General features: G+C 43.2%; 1 protein-coding gene across 1 annotated transcript; it reads left to right on the plus strand.

Moving 5' to 3' along the window:
* The first annotated feature begins 4,734 nt into the window (after positions 1-4,734).
* fam163ba (family with sequence similarity 163 member B, genome duplicate a) lies at positions 4,735-25,381 on the plus strand. Its single transcript, XM_053850483.1, has 3 exons — positions 4,735-5,249; positions 21,008-21,123; positions 22,735-25,381. Exons 2-3 carry the CDS (start codon positions 21,031-21,033, stop codon positions 23,170-23,172), a joined length of 531 nt encoding a protein of 176 aa, XP_053706458.1. The 5' UTR covers positions 4,735-5,249; positions 21,008-21,030; the 3' UTR covers positions 23,173-25,381.
* The last annotated feature ends 137 nt before the right edge of the window (positions 25,382-25,518 follow it).

A 25,518-nucleotide genomic window follows, 5' to 3' on the forward strand; every position in this document is an offset into this window, starting at 1 on the left:
CTCAAATGCTTTTTCAGTTGTCGTTCCTTCGCTAAATATTATCACAAACACTGCCATTTATTACAGTCATATTACTCCCTAAGAGAGCAAACACTTTGTCATGTTTTACTCCCTGAACACTGAGGTGTGCAGCCGGAGGTGGAGGAGACTGGTGCTGGGGAACGGGAGCACAGTGCAGCACTCCTGGAGGAGCGATGTGTGCAGGTGTTTGATAACTCACGTGTTTTCGCCTTTATTGGGCTGATAAACACCTGATTTTACTGACAGACAGATTTGCTTAAATGAATAACGCTGCGCTCTTCAGTAACTATTTTCACTGCTGCGCAGCTGCCTACATGAGGTCAATGAGGAGGAAAGACGGTGATTTTTAGTTACTGAAGATCACCAGACTATACATTGATCATTTCTGACGTCTGGATCTGTACTTCACTGACTAAAATCCCGTTCACTCTGTTCAATGTGTTGTGAGAATTGCCTGGATCAATTGAGCCCCTCAGTATTATGCAGCTTGTTTCTGCTTTTTCCTTATAAAAAACAAAAAAATAACTGTTTTGTTTTGGCTGTGAAACGGCACGTTCTGTTGTTACAGCCGTGTTGGAGCTCCGTCATCAGTTAATATCTGGGGGGGTGATGACTTGTAGTGTTTAGAAGTGACAGAGAAAGAAGGTGGTCAAGCCAATGGCGGTAAATAGGTTGGGACTAGTGTCCCTAGTGTCGCCCGGGTGATGATGACTTCCTTGAGATCTGCTTTGTCGTGTGTCACAAACCAGCTATTTTGCGCCCCCAACTGAGAAGGGGAAATGGACACCGCCTGAGGCGCAGATGTGCAAGGCTGCACAGCAGGGGGCGAATCGAACTCAGGCCACCCGAGACAGAACCCGCCATGTGAAAAGCCCCATAGAACAACATGCCTCGTCATGTGGACGGTGCAGCTTCGGTGCATTACACATTTGTGTAGCATTTCATACAAAGTTTGATAAAGTCTTCGATTACATATTTACCAACCTCGTAGCACAACTGAAAACAATATTTCATGTCAAACTGACACCATACTTGAGAACATCTGAGGTCTGTTGCTGGTTAACCTGTTGAACTTTTCTGCTTTCTTTCATTGTTTCCCTTCAAGTTTCAGAGTATTTCTAGCTGTTGTCTTATTAGCGCCAGAATTTGTGCAACACTGTGCTCTGCCTATGAAAGCAAGACTAGGCAACAGCAACTGGCAGGGAGGGGTGTAGAAGCACACCTTGGGACACAGCAACTGTCTTTTGTGAGCGTGTGTTTGTGTATAGAGCCCGAGGGGCTGTGTGACATTATCTGTGCTGCATCAAACCCCTATGTCATTTCATGAAGTTGCATGAAAACAAACAAATGCTTAATGAAGCAAATGATTTCGCCAGAACACGTCTGTAATTGAAGGTGTGACATTTCCACTAGATGCTCTATCTTTTATTGATCTATTATAATATAGTTGCATTTGTAAATACAGCCTATTCCAGTTTCCTCCAGTCTCTCAGAGAGCAATGGTGGAAATGCATTTTGACGTGTCCATTGTCCTCTTGCTTTTTGTCCGCCTTTATGGTCCTCACCATCACCTGTCCACAGCTCTCGTGATTACATTACCTCACTGTGCCTTTTCCGACTGAGCGGGTCTTCAGTCTGTTTCCATGGCTCTTGGCTTGTTTCCTGCTGATGTTTCTGTTCCTGCCTTTGTTTCGTTTTGTGAGTGCCGTCTCTCTTTTCTCTATCTGCCCTTGTCTTTTAGTTTTTCCTCCAGCTGTCATTTCTCCCATCCCAACATTTATTTGAGGTGATTTGATTTTTTTAAATTTTATTTCTGTCTTTTACATCTGCTGCGTGTTTTTGTTTGTTGTCCTGTTGAAACTGCCTGGGGAAGATGAGCTCGTCCTGTCTGGTCAGGAGTGGGTAGTTAAATTCCTGAAGGAGCCACATTATATACTGAGACTAGTGTGAGGGGGCGTAAAGTCAAAAAGATAGGAGGACAGAAGAAAAAGAATACTAAATGTAACCTGCTACTTCAGTATTAGGAAATCAGAAGTTTAATCATGCAATGACATTCTATGCTTAAAATACGTCATTTTGATTATATATATATATATATTCCATGATTTTGTGTACATTTTGCAAATCTCCTGGAAGCTAAGGGTAAAACTATATCATATAAAGCCCCTTTTTTCTCCATAATATTTTCTCAATAATTTTAACTATTTATATTATAAGGACAAAAACCACCATTAAAATGACCTTAACCCATTAGAAGAATCCGATTCAAAAAAGGAATGGAGAAATAAAGACCTAAAAAAAGTTACTAAAAATTGGAAAAGTAATGGATGATAACCGTCATGAATGTCTGAACATCTTTTGTATGGTGATGAAACAGTGAAGGTTTTTTTCAGCGTCTATCCTGATTTTTTTTCCATCCATCAGCACAGTCCTATTTAAGCATAAATTAAATTTAAGTCAAGTTAACTGCCTTCATCATGGAGGTTTTGGTTGTGACATATATATACAGTATGTATGCACAATGTCACAAGTGTTCCCTGATAATTTTTTTTTCGTCTGTCCATAATCAATTGAACTTAATCTCTCTAAGTCTCAGCCCAGACTATTAAATAACTCTAAAAAGACCTGACAGCCTTGGAATACTGTGACTCCTTGGTTGTCTTTGTCTTTTTCCTTCGCCCTCTAGCCCTTCACCATCAGTCGAACCGTTCCCCTGGTCTCCCTCTTGGATGGCTGCTAAGAGAACTTTGCTTAAAGGTGGGACTAATGAACTCTTAAAATAAATCCTGTAATAGGCAGGAGGCCGCTCCAGGGGCCGTACAGTGGGAGTCATGAGCTAAATCTATTACGAAGCCTGGCTGCTTGGTTTTACAGTTCTGTGAGCTTTAAACAAGGGCCGTGGGAGAATCGCTCGCTCTGGCTCCACTAATCAACCTGCAATCGATGCCGACTCATGGTCAAGAGCTGAAACTAGTGAGCAGAAGAAACCAAATTAAAGGCTCAAGGGAGCAAAAATGGATTTCATTTACATGGTTCCTCTCCTTTGGCGAGGGAAGGGAAAGATCTCTGAAAAGCATGGAGCGCAGCGTCTTCATTGGAAGGAGCCACTTGAGGCATTTTATCACACTTGTGGTTTTCTCTAATAGTTTGATGTTTTTATCTTCCTTCTCCCATTGATTCTTCTGTTGGGTTTCATTTGATTTGATTATTCCAGCAACGTTACCTCCCTCGGGGCCTGCCATGCCATGACTTCCTGCCTCCACGGGTGATGGGACTCTTGTCATGCTTTGTTCCTGGAAATGTTTCCAAATGTGGGCGGTCCCACAGTCATCCTATAGAGGTTGTACTGCCTTCATTCAGTGTCTTCCTGTCGAGCCCAATGATGGAGCCCAAACAAGTGTGTGGCGACCAGAATCTATGCAGGAGTAGGCCGTATTCCTATGCAGTCTCACGGAGAGGAAGCAAATGAAGCCCTCTCAAGTTCTCCTTATGTAAATATTTCAGCAGCATCATTCTCCCCGAGCACAAATCTCCACTACTCCAGTGTGAATAATGAATGCAGTCAAAACTAACACACAGCTTCTCTGCCACTGTCCTCCGTCGCGTCTGAGCCGGAGAGACGAGCGGGTGTGAGAATCAGACGATAAGCGGAAGAGAAAAGTGATCCTTGGACAGAGATGGAGAAAGACACGAGTAAGACAGTGGAGGTCGAGAGACTGACGGCAGGGGAACACTTTGTCACTGCAATGGCTGTATTCTCAAGACGCGCCAGAGACAAAGTGAGAGGACGTGAGACAGAAGGAAGCATTGAAGGATCATTTTTCTAATGATCCTTCAAGGCAACAATTCTTGATGGGAGCTAATGAGGACTTTGTTCCTGGCAGAGACACTCTTTGTTTTTCTGCCTTGACTGCATTCCTGTTGAGACTGGTGGGACACAGTGTCCCGCAAGACGTTTCAAGGGTTGAAAGGCAGGATTATTAAAGTGTACTGGCGTCTATAATGTTTACACAACTACTGATGGTACGACCTCTATGGCAAGAAACATTTCCTCCAGTAACATGAGCCTGAAACAAACTGCCTCACTGTTGTTTCAGGGGTTCCCTTCCTGACACAGCTCATGCCTTATGCAGACTAAAGCTCTTCACTAGCATGTTTACTTTAATGCAATTAGATTTTTGCCTTCACGCCCCTGAAAGATTCAGCATGTTTTGGGTCAGCGGCCAACAACAAGCTGGATTTTGAGACTAAAAGTTGCTGTTTCCGATTGAATTCCAAGATATGCTGGTTTCCTACAGTACGCCTGTTATTGGATATTTATTTTTTTATTTTTATTATATATATATGTGTGTGTGTAGGCAAAGTTCTTCAGTGTACAGTTGGATACTACATTCTGATATTGGCGGTGTTGCTTCACAAGACGGAAAGCTTTTCGATTCCATTGTTCAAATCTCTTCTGTTGTTCTCTCACGACCTTCACACTTAGTCTGTAGTTTTCATTCGCTCCTAGTAGCGCCGGAAATCATTTTTGCTTTGGTGAATGTTTATTGCTGACACTGAGGAGGGCTCTGCAGAACTCTTTATGCCCTGCACGCTGTCTGACAGGCTCCATCCACACACTCAACGCATCTTGTCAGAGAACGACGAGATTAAAAAAAAAAAGCGAGAGAGAGATTTTTGATCTTTATCACGTCACCAGCAAAAATCTGACCTCCAGCTCATTGGAAGGTGAGATCGTTGGAATGGAGCACCGCACACTCGCTGTCGTCCTGTCTCCTCCCCCGGCGCACACGACGACGCTGTTTGCGTAGGAGTGTTGTATTTTGCGGGGAGCGTTGCTTTTCCACTCTCAAATAACTCCATTCAAGCGGCGTCTCTAAGTCCGCTGCGGCTCCCATCTCCTATTCCGAAGCGAATTCGCCACAGGTCTTTCTTTTCGACTGAATTCCGGTTGTTTTTGCAACGCAGCACGAGGTTTGCATGAGACTGAGCAACGCGCGTCTGCAAAAGTAGATGTCAATGTGGACATTTGTTGGAGATCACGCCTCTTTTTGCGCCCTTTTCAACCATTTGGCAAGAATCCGTTTCAGCCTAATTTCGCCTCATTTTTGGAGTCGTTGTTTTCGACACAAGTGAAGACAAACTCGAGCCAGCAAAGGTCGGGACCTGATTTCCGTCCGACACCGCTGCCATTGATGTAAGCTGCTGAATTCTTCTTATATCTAAAGGTAAGGGACTGAAATCGCCTCCCCCTGAATACACGCTTGTTCCCTTACTGGGATAATTCGTGTGTTCGAGTGTAACCCTCAGTTAGTCATCAGCACCATGGACAGAACCACAGTCCAGCCAGATCCCAAGGAGAAGCGTTTTCTTCTCTCCACTTCACCCAGACATGGATTATTGATGACAGTCCAACCTCCTCCACAGTACACACAGTGTTTTTGGGGAGCCAGAATAAAAATGGGACATGCTTGGGTTAGTGATGGCTCTGGCAACAACAACAACAAAAGCCAGGACGATGAAGGTGGATGGGGGTCTGTTGCTTTTGCATGGCAGACTGTCCTGCTCTCCACATGGTGACACGAGCAGCATGGCACTTTACCATCACCAACTGTTAGCCATGGTCCCTGCCAGTGACACATCATGTGGAAAAGACAGGAAGTCTCTCTACTGAGTTGGGAGTGAGATCTCCTAGGAAACGTTGAAAATCTGATCTGGGTAGCTTGGATCATGAGCCGCCTGTAACTAGAAGATGTTGATAATAATGTAACTTTCATCTATGTTTTTATAGTAGGTACTCGCATCAAGTATTTACCGTATGTCTCCTTAAATGTTTGGTCCTGCTACTGTTTATTAACAATTATCCAATTGAGTTTATTTGGACTGAAGTCATTGGAGTTGCTGAACTGTTTTATATGTTATGTATACAGTGTCTTGACTCCTTTTTCAGTCACGCAGGGTTATACATGCACACAGGAAGTGATTCCTCATTCGTTGTATGTCAGTGAATGTGTGTGTTCTGATGCGTTGACCTCACCCTGACTTGTGGTGTGCATCATGATTTTTCTTCTATCACTTCATTTTAATGTTTTTTTTTTCCCTGCTAAATGTACGTGATTTAGCATCATCAGGCAGCACTTTCTGGGAGTAGCCTGAGGAAACTTGCAGCGCCTCACCACATCCCACTAACACTTCACACTGATGTTCCCTTGTTTGGAGGTCACTGCATGCAGATGGTGTGGAGGACTGGATCAGCACTCTGGACCAGCACCGTTTCTCCTCATTAAACCTGTCTGAATGGCTGCAGAGGCATCGACTCTCTTCAGGGTTGGACAGCACTTCCAGTGGATTGTAATTAGTTTGAGTGACAGCAAAACCAAATAAACTTTAAGATGAGGAATCATGGAAACATTGTACAATGAGAATGAGCATGTTTTGAATTAGTCTGTGAGTTTGAAGAGCTTGAGGACAGAGCTGAAGGAGCTTGGGTACAGAAAGGATCAGAGATGAAATAGTTACCAGACAGAATGGATCTGAATGTCTGTATTTCAGGATAAAAAAAACAAACAAACTATATACCCAAATACTATACAACAAATTTGACAATAATAATAATAATAATAATAGAAAAAAATCTGAAACAAACAAACTGGATGTTAGCAACAATGTGGAAAATGGACAACAGAAACCTCTGCGGAATCAAACACGCCGGTGCAAATAAACAAAACTAAACAGAGGATAATGTGATCACAGCTCAGGCACAACAGACAAAGAACAGAAAATGCAGGTAGTGAAAAAACTCTACACTTACGGCCAGAATCAGAAAGTATGGTGAACAAAAAGAGCGTGGGCTTACAGATGCATTTATGAGGTGACTGGTTCCAGCTGGGCGCCATTACCTCACACGTACAAGTAAAACAAAAGGAGAACACAGGAAATACAGCAACAAAATAAAAGCACATAGAAAGCAGACCATGACACTATCTGCGTCCCAGAGTTTTAGGAGGATTCAAACCTGTCCTTATTTGTCATATAGAATTGTCCAACTGTACACTATTCAGTGTAGTATACTATAGTGATAATATCTTATAGGACAGTGTCATAGTACAGTGCTATGCAGTATAATAATGCATGGTATACTACTACTGAGCAGTTTAGTGTAGCGTAGTGTTGTCGTGCAGTGTAGCATAGCAGAGTCAGTTATAGTCCATTCAATTACAGTGTTTTGTAGTTTTAAAAGAAGAAAAAGTATGGCTTTTTGCATTACACAGTATAGTAGACTATACAGCAAAATATATTATGGCGTCCAACATAATTGAAGGTAGTCTAACACTGTATAGTATAGTGTTATGTAGCATAGTACATAGAACTATTATAGCTTACAATAAACTAAAAATTATAGTAAAAATTATAGTATACAATAAACACTACTTTACAGTTTAGCTCATAGTGTGACATGGTACAGTATGGTATGTCACGTCATAGAATAGCGTAGTATTGCGGGTGGTAGCGTGGCATTATAGACTAGAGAGTCTTGTTCAGTGTAGAGTGGGTTCAGTACTGCGCTGTACTGTAGTGCTCATGTCGTGTTGAAATATCCATCCACTGAAAATATGTATTTTACTGTTTTTGAACATCCAAAGTCATAACTTTTAACCAGCGCTAGTGATGCAGATTGATGAATCTCTGAAGTGTTCAAACTTGGAATATCCTCTTCCACCGACCCCATCTGCAGAGTCAGAGGTCAGTGTTTGCTGAGATGCTGGTGCTCCCTTTCTGTATAGTGTTGTTTTTGTCGGTCGTTTCACTCTTGCTTCTGCTAACCATACACTTCATATTCCGTCAGAGAGGCCAGAAAATATAGATGCTAGCGTGACAGGGTGGGGCTTGTGTTCCCATGACGACATTGCCGATGACCCCCAGAGCAACCTTGTCCTCCTGGGATATCATTCATAGTGTTGTCTGCACACACATACACGCACACAGGCTAAACTCCCCCCAGTTCTTTGTTTCTCATGCTGGACCAACCTTCCCTGCCGTTACAGCTGGAGAGGAGCACAGGGGGAGAGTTGAAGGACGAGGAGATGAGTGGGATGAAAGTGCAAATTTCAGACACATGGGTGATGAAAAAACATGAGAAGAGGTCTTGTCAGAAGAATTCCCATAAAGCCGGGTGGGGGATGCTGCAGGGGGAGCCAATGCAATTACGATATCCCTTGGTTTCTTGTGGGCCTTAAACGTCTGCTCACACATCAAGCTTAATCACCTTTTTAAATGGTCTGCAGGGAGGAGGGTGCCATGATACATCCACTGTGGGAGAGATAAAGAAGCAAAGTGGAGTGGATGGATTGAGATGGGGGAGGGGGCTATGGATCCCAATGATCATGTTAAACAGTCACCACCAGTTTCCTCCACCCATCTCCCCTCCCCCTGCGCTCCCCGAACAGCTACACCCTTTGATGCTCGCACACATGCAGCGATGGCTCCCCAGCCTAACAGCAGTGGCACCGCTGCACGCGTGCGTGTCGCCAATCCCATGGTGGGATTGTAAAAACCTGAGTGAGGAGGAGAAATCTAGGTAGATTGAGGATCACAAGGGAGTTGTTCCTGAGATTATTGGAATTCAGGTTTGAAGGTTTAGTCGTTTCCAATTGCAGAACCTAAACTTTAACTCATACACATCACAAATAACTCTTTCTCTCAGAATTGTTTTTCCACATTGGGAGGTCGCAGAGCTCACCTCAGATTAAAACAGTGAAGCGCAAATACAGGATTATCCAAAGTTTAAATTGAGTCTGCGCTTTAAAATCACTGCATTCCTGACCACCTGATGGGAAACACGTCCAAAACGCCGCAGCGAGAAGAGCAGATTTGTAGTAATATTGTTGGGTTAAGATAAGAACTGGCAGCTGGTGGTGCAGATTATGAAGAAGAGGAGCAACTCCAGTCGCGGCTGGAAAAGTCTGTCTGCAGATTGGAATTGAAGATTGGGCAAAGATGGATGGAGTTGAAAATAAGGGTATTAAGAAGAACAGCACAAGTAGTTCGGAGACAAAGTGGCTGAGGTAGTTCGGGCATTATCAGATAAACGGAGGGACAGATTTAGGAGGAGCATACTGATCAGGAGCTGCTAACCTGGAGGACACAGCGTGACATGGGTAATGGAGTTAGATGGATTCTCCGATTACTCTTGGAGGAAATCTAGCATGCTGAGAGGTTTAAAAAAAAGCTAATTTTCGCCTCAGTTCTACATCCATGGAGTCAGCGAGAGACAGAGTAACTTAAAACAGTCACAAAGTTATCATCATAAAACGCCCACCTATACTCAAACGCCCCTAAAATACACAGTAAGTTTATGTTGCCTTAGCAACAGCAAACACGACTCGTCCAACACCGGCCGAGAAACAGCCGATCACCACCGCCACATTCACGTCGCAGGCGTTCAGATTGATCCTCTCCTCATGCGTCTTCTCACTCACTTCTGGAGGTCATGGTATGTTCCCAAGCGGGTGGAGACTCTGGGGTGCGATTCTCTGCAGGAAAGTGGAGGAAGTTCACCTTCCCATTTGGACCGTTTCCATCTGAAGCTATTGTGAAGTTTGTCACCTTGAGGTTCTCCATAAATGACACTGCCGACACTACAGCTTCTATTTCTGTATCAGCCGACGAGGAACTCCAGAGAAGTGACATTTTCCTGAGCCACCGTATCCTTCGCACCCGCACCTGAATTTCGATGACTCACCCCGTCTATAGTTAGAGGGATGTTATTGGTGATCCAACACTGTCCTGGGACTGGTGTCATGTGCACAGATGCATTACGTGCAAGTCAGCCCAGGTCAACTCTCTACGCTCTCTGTACATCCTGTTCCCACAGTTACATGAAAACGCTGCTCACATTGCTCACCAGAGGAAGAAAAAAAAAATCTACACATTGTACGACTTTGATTGATGCTCAGGCAGGTTCATTATTCTGTGTCACAGTCTGTTGTAGTTGTGCCATGAAAGAGAGTGACGAGTCGCTCGGGTCCCGAAGGCATCAGGCATCAGCTGAGCAGAGAGAGGAGACGCAGACAGCGTAGCAAATGACGGTGGAGGTTAAACTACAGGAGGAGATGAATATCTGCTGCATTATGCAGCCGCTTTTTATAGGGATGAATTACCACACTTGTCGGAGCGACTGTGGAGTGAAGCGGTTCTTTCATTAGACGGTGTAATGCTAGGATGGAAAAAGTTTATTTTCAGATGCAATGCAATACCTTTTCGTTGACTTTTCTGCACTTGTCTTGTAACGTTTCCAAACATTCAGCTGTTGCAGTGCATTATGGGACTAGTGGCATGAGTGGTGGAAGCAGGCTGGGCGTCTGGGGACGCCCTCAACTGGGAAACATGAGAAATAGGACGCCTGATTTGAGGTTGAACGCACAATGATTAAATCATTGGTGCCTGTGTGGTGTCAGTATTGTCGAGTCATCATCCTGGTTTCCATGAAAAGGGTATTTCTGCCTTGAGATGGGAGACTCAAGTGCAGCAGGGAGGAGACTGAGACCAAAGGATGAATACAACAATTTAATAACAAACCGAATACACTCAACTTCAGCACTGGGAGGAGGCAGGAAAACTAAGAACAAAAAATGCGATACACAAACTGAATAACGCTATACTTCTACGCTAGAAGGAGGTGAACAAAAATACAAAAGACGATCCGAATTACTCTCTACTTCTTCACTAGGAGTCAGAAGCAACAAGACGGCACAAAATCTCAACACAAGAGATCCGGAAAACAAACAACCGGAGTCCAAGAAACGGAGTACTATTGAGTGAAAATGTTGAAATCAGCAGAAAACACAGAAGGCATTCTGAATGTGGTCATCATAATGGTGGTTTTCGGCGTGTTATTAGCAGGAAAATCCCAAAAGAATGACAATAACTAAATGACAGGTGTGCATTGCTTGCGGAACTAAAGTCGCACATCAGGACTGGGCAGACATATGAGGTGGCGAAGCGGGTGGCGACAGCTGCAGATAAGAGAGAGAGAGATTCACTTCTCATGAATTAAAATGTAGCGTTTTTATTGTCACCAATCAGACATTGGAACGACCTGTCTCAAAACACTAGCTAAAAGCCTGGGTTCCACCTGTATCGACAGGAATCTGGTGATAGATACATGTCCCACAGGTGTATTATGTACATTGTGATGTATTGTGGAAAGTTGTTTTTGCAAATAAGAATGACCTTGTTTATGGACAATTATTATTCACGATGTTTTTATCAATAATAATTATATTATATCTAATATATGTCACATTTCCATACCATACAAAGCTGGAGACAGTATTGCTCCGATTTCATGTCATTCTCAAAACTTGAGCAGGATTTTGGAAATGTCACCCGACACTTGTGTGTCTTTGTATGTGCTTGTGTTTCTCCCTTCTTTTCGAAATGGCTCTAATGTTGAGTCCAATGTGACAGTGTCCCTAAATGTGACCATTTGATCAGCTATTTTTTAAAAAACAAAGTACCATGGCAGTTAAAGACAGAAATGTAGTCTGTACATATGTGGACAGGGGGGGGCTAAGATGACATCTATAGGGCCAGATTTGAGCCACAGGCCACAGGTTTGACTGGGTGAACACTTAGACTACATTGATTTGATTCGGACAGTTAACTGTGTGCACTGTTAAAATGTCAAACTTTTTAGACAATTGTGCCAAACAACCAAAGCTGTCTGCAGGTATCATCGGTAAATATGAAATCAAAATAGAAAAAAATCATCACACATTGGATGGGAGTTGTGGGGAACTCTAGTGCGGGCTCAAACTCACTGAGGACTCAACTGAAGAGAAGCATGAGCACACACGACTCCATAGCAGGGTGGTTTTCAATTTGAAAGAATACAAGCAAAGGTCAAAAGGCCCAAGTTCCTTGCACAGTCAAGAAAACCAGCAGCAGGTACCAAACCTCTGGGATGAAAAGTAAAAACAGCAAGTGAAGAAAACAGCTCAAAATATATTCAAGACAAAATCATTCCCACTTTCAACACATATATGAACTTTTATGTTTAGCTGTATTTAAACATCAAGCTTCCCCTTCTAACTGGAATTTCTGCCTCTCATATTCTTCTTGTACAGTCTCTCCTTTCCACATGTCCCAGCCATCTGCCCTCTTTAACTCTCTCTGCTAACTGATTTTTTGTGCAGCATTTCCAAAAAAAAAAAAACGCCAACTGTTGTGAAGCAGAATTGAAATAACACTGTCCAGTCCATCCTCAATGTACAGTTTCCATGGAACGCCTAAACGTTAAACGGGGGAGAGGGCCAGGTGGGTTTTTCCTGGGTTCTGTTAGTCTGTCAGGTCACAGCCAAAATGTGCTGAACCAATTTCCCTGCAGGTTATAGCAGCCAAAGTCCTTGAAAAGCCAATTTGCTTCTTGAAAAGTTCCGGATTGAGAGTCTGAAATGAGTTGTCGGTGACTTGAAATGTCTCAGAGTCAGATGCTGTTTGGTAAAGGAGGACATGGAGGGGACGGGCGTGACTTGGAGGGATGAGCCAGACTGGATAAGGTGGAAAAAATGAAATCAATTCCCTGCCCTGCCATAATTGATTATTGTAGTGTTCCCTGAAAATGTGTTCTCACTTGTAGTAATATTTTTGTTTATTTATTTTTCCTCATGAAATTCAGCATTACACATACAGTGTACAGTGTACAGTGTGTTCTCAGATCTGCACGCTGAACCAACACCTCAGTGTTTTTGAAGAACAAAAGTGCCTCCATGGACAAAGTTGTAAAACATTCCGCTTTGTCAAGGGAATTTCGGGGAGTCCTTCGTGACAAGTCCTTCACCCCCCGCCGTCAACCTTGTTAGTTTTTATTTGCCCAGGCTTTGACACAAAAACGTCCTGTTAATTAAACTCAACAGGATCTTCTAATGTGTCGACAAACAGTTGCAGCCAAACATGTCTGACTTGCAGGAAAAGTAATTATCACATTCTCTTCCCAGTCCGGAGAGGACCTTTAAATCCAATGGCTTTCACGACAGGAGTGCGCGTCCGCCTGTGGGCCGCTCTCTCTCTCTCTCCTGCTCGCGTCGCTCAGTGTCAGCCTTGTGAAGTCGGAGGAATTGTAATCTCTGAGCTAAATTCGGCTTTAGCTGGTGGCGTGATTGCCTGTCCTACGCAGAGCGGCAGTGCTATTTTCACAGCGGTGGGTCCAACATGGCGGCGGATGGGAGGGACAGAAGGTGTCAACGTGACAGTACTTCACTACATGTCATCCCCGTCATATGACTGGAATAACTCTCCATTATATCCGAGTCCTGGAGGATGTGTCTGTACGGAAGTCGTATTTTGATCTAGATCCAGATGTTTCTGTGTGTGTTAATAGTTCATAATCACATTATAACATTTTGCTGATGCCTTTTGAATAACATTTCGGAATTAGACGTGTTTCAGTTGAAAGTACAAGCTGTGGTATTATTGCTGACTGCTGAACAGAGTCTGTGATTTAATATTAAGCCCTAAAACTGTCTTAAATAAACCATGACATCAGCAGTCTACCTGAACACAACATCCTCAGTGTTGAAGCGACGGCCTTGTTTTTTTCCCCAGCAGTCAGAACATTTTCATTTTAAATTTTATCATTATGGTTCCACCTTAAACTTGTCTCACTGCTTCAAGACACGTCTAGCTTTAGGCAAGTCGAATTCATGGTTCACTAGTATGTGATGAAGAGCAGAATTGCTCTGGACACATGGGGTTAGTGGGATGTCTACACGGAATATGATGTTTGCTGACCATATAGTGATCGGTAGTGAGAGTAAAGACGAGTTGGAGAAGCTGGAGAGGAATGAATCTCAGTAGAAGCAAGACAGCATACATGTGTAAATAAGAGAGGGGCAGGAGGGTTGGTGACGTCGCAGGGAGTAGAGGTTTTGAAGAGGTGAGTTCAGTCAGTGATACAGAGTGATGAACTAAGATCAAGAGAGGTGAGGAGGAGAGTGCAGTCAGGGTGGAATGGGTGGAGACGACTCTTAGGGCGGTGTGATCTTTGACAGATAAGTGGAAGCAAGTGAAACCTGCCTTGGTGTTTGGTTCAGAGGCAGCAGCTCTAACAGAAGGACAGGATTCAGAGTTAGAAGTAGCCGAGGTGATGCTCAAGTTTTCATTGGGACTGACTAGGTAGAACGTGATGAGAATCCTCGATATCAGGGGGAAAACTCATGTAGAAAGACGTTTGTGAGGCCAGACTCAGACATGTGCAGAGGAGAGACGGGGAACGTGTAGGGCAAGGACTGTCAGAGGAAGCAGACGGAGAGGATGACCACCATGGATAGATGGATGCACATGCTTGGCTAAGGTTGAGGAAAGCCAGTTATTGTGGCAGAAGAAAAGATCAAGGGCACAGTTAGGTCTGCTTCTTAGTATTTCACTTTCTTCCACTAACTCCCAGAATTCTGAGGGTAGGGACACCCTGGGCAGCTTGCCAGTCCAGAGACAATTAGTCAGTAAGTAGTAAGTAGTAGTAAGTAATCTCTACGTTTTGAGGGAGGAAACCGGAGTGCACAAAGGAAACCTTCCCTGGCACAAGGACACGCCACACAGAAAGCATCACATTTAGCTTCAGAAGCTGAGCTCAAACCAAGGACTCACTGTGTCAAAGACAGACAAAAATTTTCACTTCACCAAAAACTAGGGCTCCGACAGTGCATGTTGATGCCATGACACCAAGATGTCCAACAGGCTGTTTTTGGAAAGCAAAGTTTATAAATGTCAACATTTATTCTGGACAAGGCAGATGGGAGGACATTTGTGGAAAGCTGATGGACATTAGTGCTTCAATTTGCTGTGATAAGTAAATGTTTCTATTTGGACGCTAAGCCGCGACAGTGCACTTTATTTCACGTTTAAATTCCATGTTAAAGACTAATGTATACAAGTAACATCCGATTTACGACCACGGCCGGCAGATGTTTTTTTTTTTTGTTTTTGTTTTTTTTCAGCCGACAGTTATGGCTGTAAACAGGTTGGTATAGAATAGTATTCAACAGAACAAAAGTTGCTTAAAAACGCAACAGATTGACATCGTGTATCCTATACAGTAGTACCCATAACCTTCGCTTGCTATGGTTGTGCCTCTCCATGGACAGTGTCCTGGGTGTCATTCATGGATCAGTCCATCATAAGGAGAATGGAGTCATTCCGGTTACTACTACCTGGTGTGAAGACATGATTCTGGCCTACTTTAGTTTCATTCTGCCTCAAACACTTGTGAGGGTTTAATTCACCTTTTGTTAGTCCAGTTGAAGCTGAATGGCTGTGCTGCAGCTGTAGAACCTTTGCTGAAGGCAAATTTTGATTCAGCCAACTGAAGTGTTTGTTTTGCAGTGAGGGTCGATGGGCTGCAGAAATTATTGCTCACCTTTATATCTCATATATAGCGGAGGAAATAGAGAGGGAAGGGAAGCTTTACAAACAGCAATCGATGTCAGAGCCAAAAGTTAGAAGAGGTCATTATCTATTTACTGGCATGTATTTTTCAAAACACCAAACTTCAGAAACGAGATTCCATCCAGCGCAAACACACAAATGGATCCCATAAAAAAAGAAGGACAAGGAAAGGCAATCTCACTCTGCTGTTCTCCATGTTTGCTCGCCGCGTTTCGAGTTACGCTGCTGCCTCTCACGTCAGCAATTGGAACTAGAATCGGAGCAAGGTCACCTGAATAGATGAGAGACATTTTGTGAGCAGTATCATTAAATATAGGCAGCTGCAGATCTCCATTAAATGCTCTCTTCTCTTACAGCCGCGGCCATGAGACACAGGTGGCGTTTTGATGATGGGGCATTCATTCGTGCTAATGTCACTTGCAGATGAGGAGTTATGACAGAGTAATCTGGGTTTTGAATTTATGCTGCCCCATTTTTCAGTCACACCTCTCTAGACTGTTAAATTGCATACCCTTTCATCTGCATAGATGGGTCTCATGCCTCAGATCTACGGGCCTTGAAAAGGATCTAGTACGGCTGGCATTAGTAGTCAGGGATCTAAAATCACAACTCAAAAAACATCAAAGGAATGGCACCATACATGCTGCCCTGAGCAAAAAGAGGTGTACTTCGAGCATACTTGTTTTATACTAAAACTGAGGACGTATACTTGAACTTTACTTTTGACATAATACATTTGAAATACTTAACAGCAGCACACTGAATAATACTTAATCAAGTTAAGTATACAGCCTTTTTCAAGTACATTATTGTGGCGATGCACAGGAACATGGCAGTGGATGACTGGGGCCAGTCATCATTATAAGATACTTTTATTGTTTTGTTCTCATTTGACAGTTGTTGATTCGTGTTTTCATTGACTGACTAAATAATTTGTCACTGTGAGTGCGACCCTCTGCCGTCAACCAGAGGTGGCATGTATTGTACTCTGTACTACTTAATTTCTGATGTACTAATGTGATACGCACATTGTCTTCTGTACACAGCTGGGAGGTGAATGTGTACTTCTTGGGATGATTTTGACTATCGTTCGTGTGACCGTAAAATATACATCGATTATTTGAAATGTCGATGAGAAGTACAGTGGTACCTCGGTTTTCGAAGGGAATTTGAACAAAAATTTCGAGATTTTTTTGCTTCGGATTTCGAACGAAAATCCAGAACTCGAACGCCCCCGAAAAAAGCTGGAAAAAACATAACGTGCGCGGACCAATCAGCTGACCCACGGCACGCTTCTTCATATTGAGATATAAAACCTTTCCTGTCTCCGCACGGGACCGTGGTAGAGTGTCACAGGGGAGGTGCTCGCTCTCCACACCTCCGAGGCTGGAGCGCACACTCCAGGGTTTGATGTCCTGTTGTGGGCTGGAGCTCAGACAGGGATGAGGCGAGTCTGGGACAGAGCGTTACTTGGTTTATGACTTTGTCACAGCCAAACTGCACAGAAGCGCACATTCAGAGCTGGACACGCACCGGGCACCTCTTCACTTCTGGAGAGACGTCACTCACTCGGCAAGCCCTCCCACATGCAGCGGCCACACACATAGAGGAACAGCGCACCTGCAGCAGACACTCTACATTCACTCCTACAAAAGACTATTTTAAGGCTTGGAACGCATTATTTCTTTTTCCATTCATTGTAATCGGAAAAATCAGATTCCGAACAAATCGCATCTCAAACGGCCGTCTGGAACGGTTTGTGGGCAAGAACCGAGGTACCACTGTATATGAAGAAGTGCCTTAGTCGTATACTTCTTGTATACTTACTGAATACTTGAAAGTGTACTTTAGTAAATGAAAAATGTTCCAATTTTGTCCAAAGAAGTATATGACTAGTATACTTTCTAGTGAACTACTTGTATAAGATTTGGAGTGCACTTGATAGTGTACTTTTGTCAACTTAAAAGGTTCCAATTTAGTACGAAGAAGTTAAGAAGTTATTTTTTATTTAGCATACTTTTAGTAAACTAGAAGTTTACAGCTGTTCACTTGCTGCACTTATACTTATTATAGTATAATTGATAAAATGTTCAAGTACACTTTCCTTTCAATTATTTAACCCAAAATGAACAGCTATAACAAGAGCATGAAAGACAACACAATGATGTTTGTCATAGAGATGCGTTCAACATTTAGCGCTCCTATTGTACCGTAGCCCTCCTTCATGTTTTCTTCAGCTTATTTGTTTTTTTCCAGGCTAATTTTTATTGAAATTTGTAAGTGTTTTTTCCTCTTTTTTAAACCATAAATTTCAAACGAATTACTACTCTGCTATTTTAGTGTTAAAAATAGGCTAATGTTGAAAAGCTAAACAGCCCAGCACAAACCAAATGTGACTGGTGTGTGTTGGATATGTTTTTCAACAGCTTCAGATGCACTTGCATGGATTCCATTGTTCTTGTTGCGTGTGATTGTCTTGTGTGTGACTGGAGCGGTACTTGCACTGCGTTCAAGTGAAAACCTGTCAGCAGCCATTATTGCTAGCAAGGCCTGCGTTGTGATCTCTGCCATGTTTCATCAAAGCACGGCACTTTATTCTCCGGCACGCTGTCGGAGCATGTTAGCCACGACAAAAAACAATCGCATATGTGTGTGTGCTGCTCCTCGTGCGCTCTCTAACCTCTTGTCATCCCGTCGGATGAATACCAGCAGAAAGAAGTAGCTGAGTGGACAAGTTTGCCTCTCACTGTCTCGCGAGGATGTCAGCCTTATGCAAGTGTGTGTTCTAAATCATTAACACCACTCATCACCATGCGGCAACAAGTCCTCAACACATGTGATGTGATTAAATAAGTCTCAAGAGGTAGACATTGTACGCACGCTGCATGACGGATGCTGCTTGTGCGAGTGTGCACTGGGGTCCAGACACAAACACGCTTGCGAGGTGTGCTACATTTGGCCTGTGATATCATGTCATGCATGGCCTACAACATCAGTTTATGAAGACTAGAATCAATGTTCCTTTGATCCAGCACACCCTCACTAAATCCCATAATGCACTGCAACAGTTGAGGGCTAAAGCCTGTTTCAACTTTAAGTCTAAATGGTCAATTCACATAATAAAAATAAATCATTTTTTTATATGGCACTCAAGTTGCACATATTGTTGATGAAGGAAAATGTTCGGTGGTTTTTAGAACTTAATACTTAATACTTGTGCTTCATAGATGTCAAAATTCAGCATCTAGTTTTAACATTCATTTTGTTCAAATTCTGTCCGTACATCTCTCTGCAAACCATAGATCTCTCTCGTCAAACCAGTTTACATTTGGAGAGCAGTAAGAAAAAAAGATTGATTTTATATTTGGTCTATTTGCACTGGTGTCTTTAACAACACCATTGACTTTATGCTTAACTAATTACAAAATCCACCCGCTATTACACATCCACAAGGCCATCGATTTTCGGGGCAAAGCGCCGAGCGCAGTCCCTGTTGTCAGCATGCTGCAATGACATCACTGCTGTTTATCTAGCTGAGACACTCTAACTGTTAAGAATAATGCTAAGCCGCATTGATCTGTGGTGCTGCGGCAGTTGCAGTGCAACCATCCAGCATTAAATAAGTCTAAGACGAGACTTGCACCCAACATCACCAGTCCAAATGGACTCCGACTTCCAGTCCAGCTATTGTTCTCTCCTCCTATTGATCCGGTTAGACAGCAGACTTGGGCTCTGTGAAAGCCCACAGTGCAGATCGCGACCAGAGATACGGCCTGATCCATCCTAACGTGATACAGCATCTCTAGAGAGAACCTAAGCCAATAAGAGCCCTACTTGAAACCCACTCCGGTAATTAACATGACTTTAGAAGTGTATCAGGTGAGAAGGTCAGACCTGCCTGTTAAGGAACAGAGTCAAGCCGAGGAGTAAGCAGAAGTGTAGACCTGCGAGTTCAAATTCCTGCTGCGCTGTTCCTCTTCCAGTGTTTTTACTTTGGGGCGTGTTGATGTTCCAGTCCATCTCAGCAACACAGGCTTGCACCGCCATGTGCTTGTTACTGATAATAGCCGTCACCGTTGAGTCATAGCTTAGCAACCAGCTTGTTGGCCTATTTTTGGTTTCCAGCAATTATCCAGAATGCAGGGTGGCGGTGTGACACTCGGAAACCTGCGGATTGTAAATGTAATAAACTGCAATAGACCTCAACCGTCTCTGTTTCGGATTAAAAAGATGAAACCTGGCCGTGTTTACCCACAAATCGTACTTGGTTGAAGACAGTCAGGACTATGAGTTCATGTGTATAATGTCAGTTAAATCATTTAGAATGTAAGTACATCCTTTACAAGTTTTTTTTATTATTAGATGCAATGATTGTGCAGTGCTAGTGGCATTGTTTTGTTAAAATAGCGCAAACTTTTTTTGTGTTCTCATTCATTTCTGTGATTTCATTCATGTTCTGGCACACAATTATTTTCAATTTATTCCAGTTCATTCAGATTCAAAATGTGTCAGATATTGGATTATTTGAAGATGAAAGGACATTTGTGGATCAACAGTTACATTTAAGAAAGAGGATCGATCCGTGTGCAGCTGTCCACTGATAACTTCATTTTGTGAACTCGCAATGAGGTGTTTCTTTTTAATGCTCAAATAACATGTTTTTTTTGCAGCTATTCAAAGCATTGACTTCTTTTTTCAGTTTTCATTTGATGAAATGAAACATTTGTTTTGAAAATACTTCAACTTCAAGGACTGTCAAATCATGAATCGTCAGACCTGAAGTGGGCTTCTGCTGTGGGAATATTGATTATGATGACGAGGATGGTTTGTTTAGAAGGTTGTTTGGTGCTATTTGTCTTCTGCAACTTCCCTCCAGGTTAAAGGTTCACAGGTCATCCGAAGCGCGACCTCCTTCTGATGTGTTTTGTGCTGTGAATGGTATTCACGTCTGTGTTGTGTGGGTATTGTGTAGCTTCATGTATTTGCATTGATCCAGCCTGATGTGTTTGAGACACACTTCATGAGTTGTCATTCTTTGGGAGGGCTGTATTGAACATTTGAAAGCCCATCTGTGAACAAAATTCCAGAGTATGTTAATGAAAAATTCACATTTATTTTGGAAAATAAAGATCTATTATGAGTTTTTAACCTTTTTTTCCTTCCTTAATGCCCCACCCTCTTCATATCTGCTCACATCTTCATTTTGTCTTCATTTCCTGCCCACTCTTCTTCTCTCTATCCCCCATGCTCAAATCTTCTTGACCCCATTTCTCCATTTGTGTTAAATCAGCTCTCACTTCATCTGTTTGTTTCCAGGCGCTTCATCTCTCCTCCTCCATTCATACCTCTCCTCTCACTTCTGCGCCGCAGCGGCTCCCACTTTCTGTGAAACTCTGTCTGTATTATTTGATTACATCTCTCCTAACTATTACATAATCCGATGAGCTCCGCTGAATTATAATCCACTTAATGAAGCTGCTGGTCTGATGAATTTTCGCTTTTCTGCTTCATCATGTTTCCCTCCTTCTGGTCGCCTCTGCAGGCTGTTGATGGAGAGTCATTCGAATGACAGCCGGGACAGTGGTCATCACAGGTGGAATTCTAGCAACCGTCATCTTACTCCTTATCATCGCAGTACTGTGCTACTGCAGGCTGCAGGTGAGAACATTTTCTACGCTTAATCTTCCACAAATCTCTTCTCAAGTAAGAAGCTTGGGTAGATTGAGGCAGAGCTTACTTTAAACCAGCAAAACTGTGACTCAGGCCGACTGGTCAAACTCATGATGGAGCAAGTAAAACATTTGTCGCCGCTTCTCTGTCTCCACTCCGCCGTGCCTCGCCATTTCTCCATCTGGTTCTGTGTCTGCCTCGTGGGCACCTCCTGCTTCACATATTATTGTACATCCAGTTGTCACCCCGGAGTCATGGCCAGAGTGGAAAGATTGAAAATAAAAAAGCTTCCCTCAAAACAGACAAATACAGGGTTTCTGTATCACAATCATTATCCACATTAGAAGAACCTCATCTGAACACAATGCTGCAATCTTCCTGACTGTCTCTGGTTCCTCAGACAAAAGGAGCTCAAGGCAGAGACAGAGAATCCTCACTGATATTCGAGGTTGGTTCACAGGGCAGCCTTCATATCCTCTCCAGCATATACTGGGTATGGCCCCAGGCCTCCACCCAGTTGACAGCGCTAACCACCACATAGCTACCTTACACCTGAGCTGCCCCACCTGGCTTCTCTTGAGCCATGTTTTGGTTCCATTTACATAAAGACGCAGACAATGGAGATGGAAACGTTTAGTGGACAATGTCATCGCTCTCTTGTGTTGTCTTGCTGATGGAGTGAGGCCAAACACAAGGTGATGCTGCAGTCGTAGCTATTACCGGTCATTGAGTGCCAGTGTGTTTTTTGGGAGGTCACCACCCAACGACACCATGCAAATGTGGCAACAGCAAAGACCCCAAGATACTTCTACACTCAGAGAACGATCTTATTTCCATGCCAATCTGTACCTGACCAACTGACAACCAAGGTCTCTGTCAAACTAAAATTACTGTTCCACCTCTATCTCGTGATTAATATTTCATAATTCCAGTGGGAAAATGCATATTAATTTGTAATTGTCCAGATGTATGACAAAACTTAGCATTGTTAGTATTTGGAATCTTTGGAAGGATTCAGTAGATGGTAAAAATGAAGATATCTCTCAGAAAACCGAGCTTGTTTGCAGCCCTCCAGCTACACCACCAGCATGTGCAATGCTTACATATACTATCTGCTGTTCATCAAAGATTCATCCCTGCAGGCGTTAACTCCAGATCGTAGATGAAGCTGAATACGGAAAACATAAGCATGAGAGAGTGAGATTTGAGCAGATGCAGAGAACACGTTTGTGCTTCCCTGTTACGCAGGAGACAGTCCTCAAGTGTAGATCTCAAATCAGAAGAGTAAAAGTTTATCTCCAGTCTTCTCCTCAGGGTGCTGGTGATGGTCCTTCACAGTTGTCAGTATATTTTGTGGATTTAATTTATCTTTTCTCAAGAAGAAAAAAATCTGTCTCTGAAGTTCTACTCACTAGACTGTAGTCAATGAATGTGAGCATCAGCTGAACACGTTCTCCAATGTTGAAGATGGGGCAGTTAGGACTTGTACACCTGGTTTAGTTGACATGGTTCAAGGTTTTTCTTATGTTCAGATGAGAGTTTCATTCATCAGCTAGTGGCATTGGTGTTCACTTGTCTTTCCTCTCTCACTTGTCTCAGTATTACTGCTGTAAAAAGGAGGAGTCTGAGTCGGAGGAGGAGGAGCCAGACTTTGCTGTTACATCTCGGCTCCCGCCAGTTCACTCCAACCACAACATAGTGGCGGCGACAGCCGCCGCCTCCTCCATTCCCAATGGCCCCGCCCTCTTCTCCACCCCGCCAATGGCGCGGAAACTGACCAGGTCGCAGACCTTCTGTCCGTCATGTACACACTATGAGTTGCCTTTCTACCTCCAGCCCCCTCAGCCACAGGCCCATCACCAACCGGATGGGCTGAGGAACGGCGGCGACCGGATCAGCTACCGCAGCGTCAAGCAGCAGGATCTGGAACTGCCCGTGCCTGTCAACATTACAAACTACCGTAAACCAAATCTGGCACGGTCTGTCACCATGAGGGACATGTTCACACGCAGCGTCAGCATCAGCACTGATGTTTAATCGGTTTTGGTTTGGTTTTCTGGCCTTGGATCGTGGCTGCTGTCCGGCCCAAACAAACCATGTCCCCTACTGCAGGATGGGCAGTTTGAGTGACTCTCAGGACGGGATTACTAAAGGCACTATGCTGAAGGCCAGAACTCTACTGAAAGGGCCCATACAGAATTTAAAGTATTTTACTGAAATTTGAATATTGTATAATTTGAAACTACTGTTTGATGCACATCTTGGTATAATTGTTGTTTTTCTTTAAGCTGTAAGAAAATTATTTACTAGAAGCTTTTATCGGATTCCAGACTCCGGCTGTGTCACGATGACTGCGGACGCACTGACAGAGCCGTCGGCCTGCTTCTCCAACTTCAGATTGTAGGGGCTGTCAGGAGGTGGGCAAGACAGTTGTGTCAGACAGTCAACGTATATAAAGGGCTCACAGAAGATGGAAACACTTCACTGTTCACCTCTTTTTAGCTTTCCAGGTTTCAGAGAAAGCTGGTGGTCGTGACAGTGACAGGTCTCATACATGTGTGATTATTTCTGGAAGACGTTCAAAATATTTGTTCTTTTTAATGCTACACACTGAATCTTATTTTCGGTTGCTTTTTTTTTTCTAGTCGAAGAAGCTTTAGTGCGCTCTTGTCATAACAGTTTTTGATGTGGACTAATGTGTTGTTGTTGCAGCAGTTCACAAATCCAAAGTGCACTCTTGATCGCAGAGCTCAATCCTGCTGCGTGTAACTGGACCGATGCATGGATGAATCTTTACGGATTTGACTCTGAAACAGGATCGTGGCGAGGTCATGGATGCATCCAAAACAAAACCTAACATAGTCATATTGGCAGGATGGGTTGATTAAATCACATTCAAAACATGCACATTCTGTGATGCTTCATCTATGGGGTCATAATCATGACTGGGAAACTGGACACGGTGTGCACTACCTCCCATGTTCAGGAATATATCCATGTATTTAGCAGACAAGTTGGACATCATTTTGGGTTGGCAACAGCTTGACTTTGAGGATGACTATATGATGATCAAACCTCTAAGTGTAAAAGAAAATGAATTGAATTGAAACATGTTTATTTAACATCAGGTAATAAGTTGCTGGCATTGGTCTTTTTGCAGTGAATTATAATTGCTTAACCACGCGAACCAGCCTGAATGAAAGCTGAGCCAGAGAACAACGTTTTGATTTAGTTTAACTTCCCAGCCTTTCATCATTTGGGTTTGGCATCTCCCATAGGGCTAATGTGTGAAGCTCTTTCATCTGATACTCGGGGTAGAGCTGCTGCTGAATCTACTAGCGCTAGATTTCTGGTGAGGTAGTGCTAGGTTTGCTAGCCTTTTAGAGGTTTCAAGGCTTGCCTGAGGACACACCTAGCACTTACGTCTATTCCAGGAGGTGACAGAATTAGCCTTCACTTGTTTATAACAACAAGAATTATCGAGCAGGTTTTTATCAGTGTCACCTTTCTCAGCAACATGAAGTGCTGAAATTAAGTGCTTGTTTTTTGTTCCTCTCAGCGAGTGAGGCTGCTGTTTCTCTGGCCTCTAAGACAGAACTCAAGCTTGAGCATCATTCACCTTGTTGGCTTTGTCAGATTTTGTTGCCATCGTCCATTCAACCACACCGATGATGATCTGTTGCCAAAACAAACCCTCCGAATTGGAACTGGTCGTTTCTTTGCTGCGTTGTGTGCCACAGTCCCTTCAGGAGCGCCTGGATTGATCGAAGAAAGACTTGAGGGTACGAGTGACAGGAATGTTGTTGGCTGTTGCGAGGTGACTGACGTGCTTGCTTTCTGTGATTCTGTCCCAGTTGTTTTTATCAGCGGCCCTTTATTTTCCCGGCGGCTGAAACATGGACTGATTGATTGATGGAGCGTTTTTTCTCGTGACATGTACTTTCCTTCATTAACAAAGTCCACATACTGGCACGCAAACTCACACACATCATGCTATGCTTTCCTCATTTGCACAGGAAACCTAGTGCCATAAAACTAATGAAACACATTTACCTATATAATTATGAGTATTATGTATTCAAATGCAGTGTTGCTTTTACGTGACTTAGTATTTGAAAGTTAGTTATTATCATTTATTTATTTATTTTTCATTAAAATTGGTTTAGTTGAACAGAAATTCTTCTGTCTTGGTTTGTAATGTACAACTAACAAACACAATGTTGCTAATAAAATGGTGTGAAAATGCTCTCATCGTGGTCATTTCATTTATTTATTTTGTCATGGTGTTGGAACTGTGACGCAGGACAGGAAAAGACAAGCAGCCTATCATGCACACATTTACGCCCACGGGCAAATTCCAGTCGCCAATTAATTAGGCATGAT

The sequence above is a fragment of the Synchiropus splendidus genome, chromosome 1 (genome assembly GCF_027744825.2).
Source record: "Synchiropus splendidus isolate RoL2022-P1 chromosome 1, RoL_Sspl_1.0, whole genome shotgun sequence".
In the NCBI taxonomy this organism is placed as follows: domain Eukaryota; kingdom Metazoa; phylum Chordata; class Actinopteri; order Syngnathiformes; family Callionymidae; genus Synchiropus; species Synchiropus splendidus.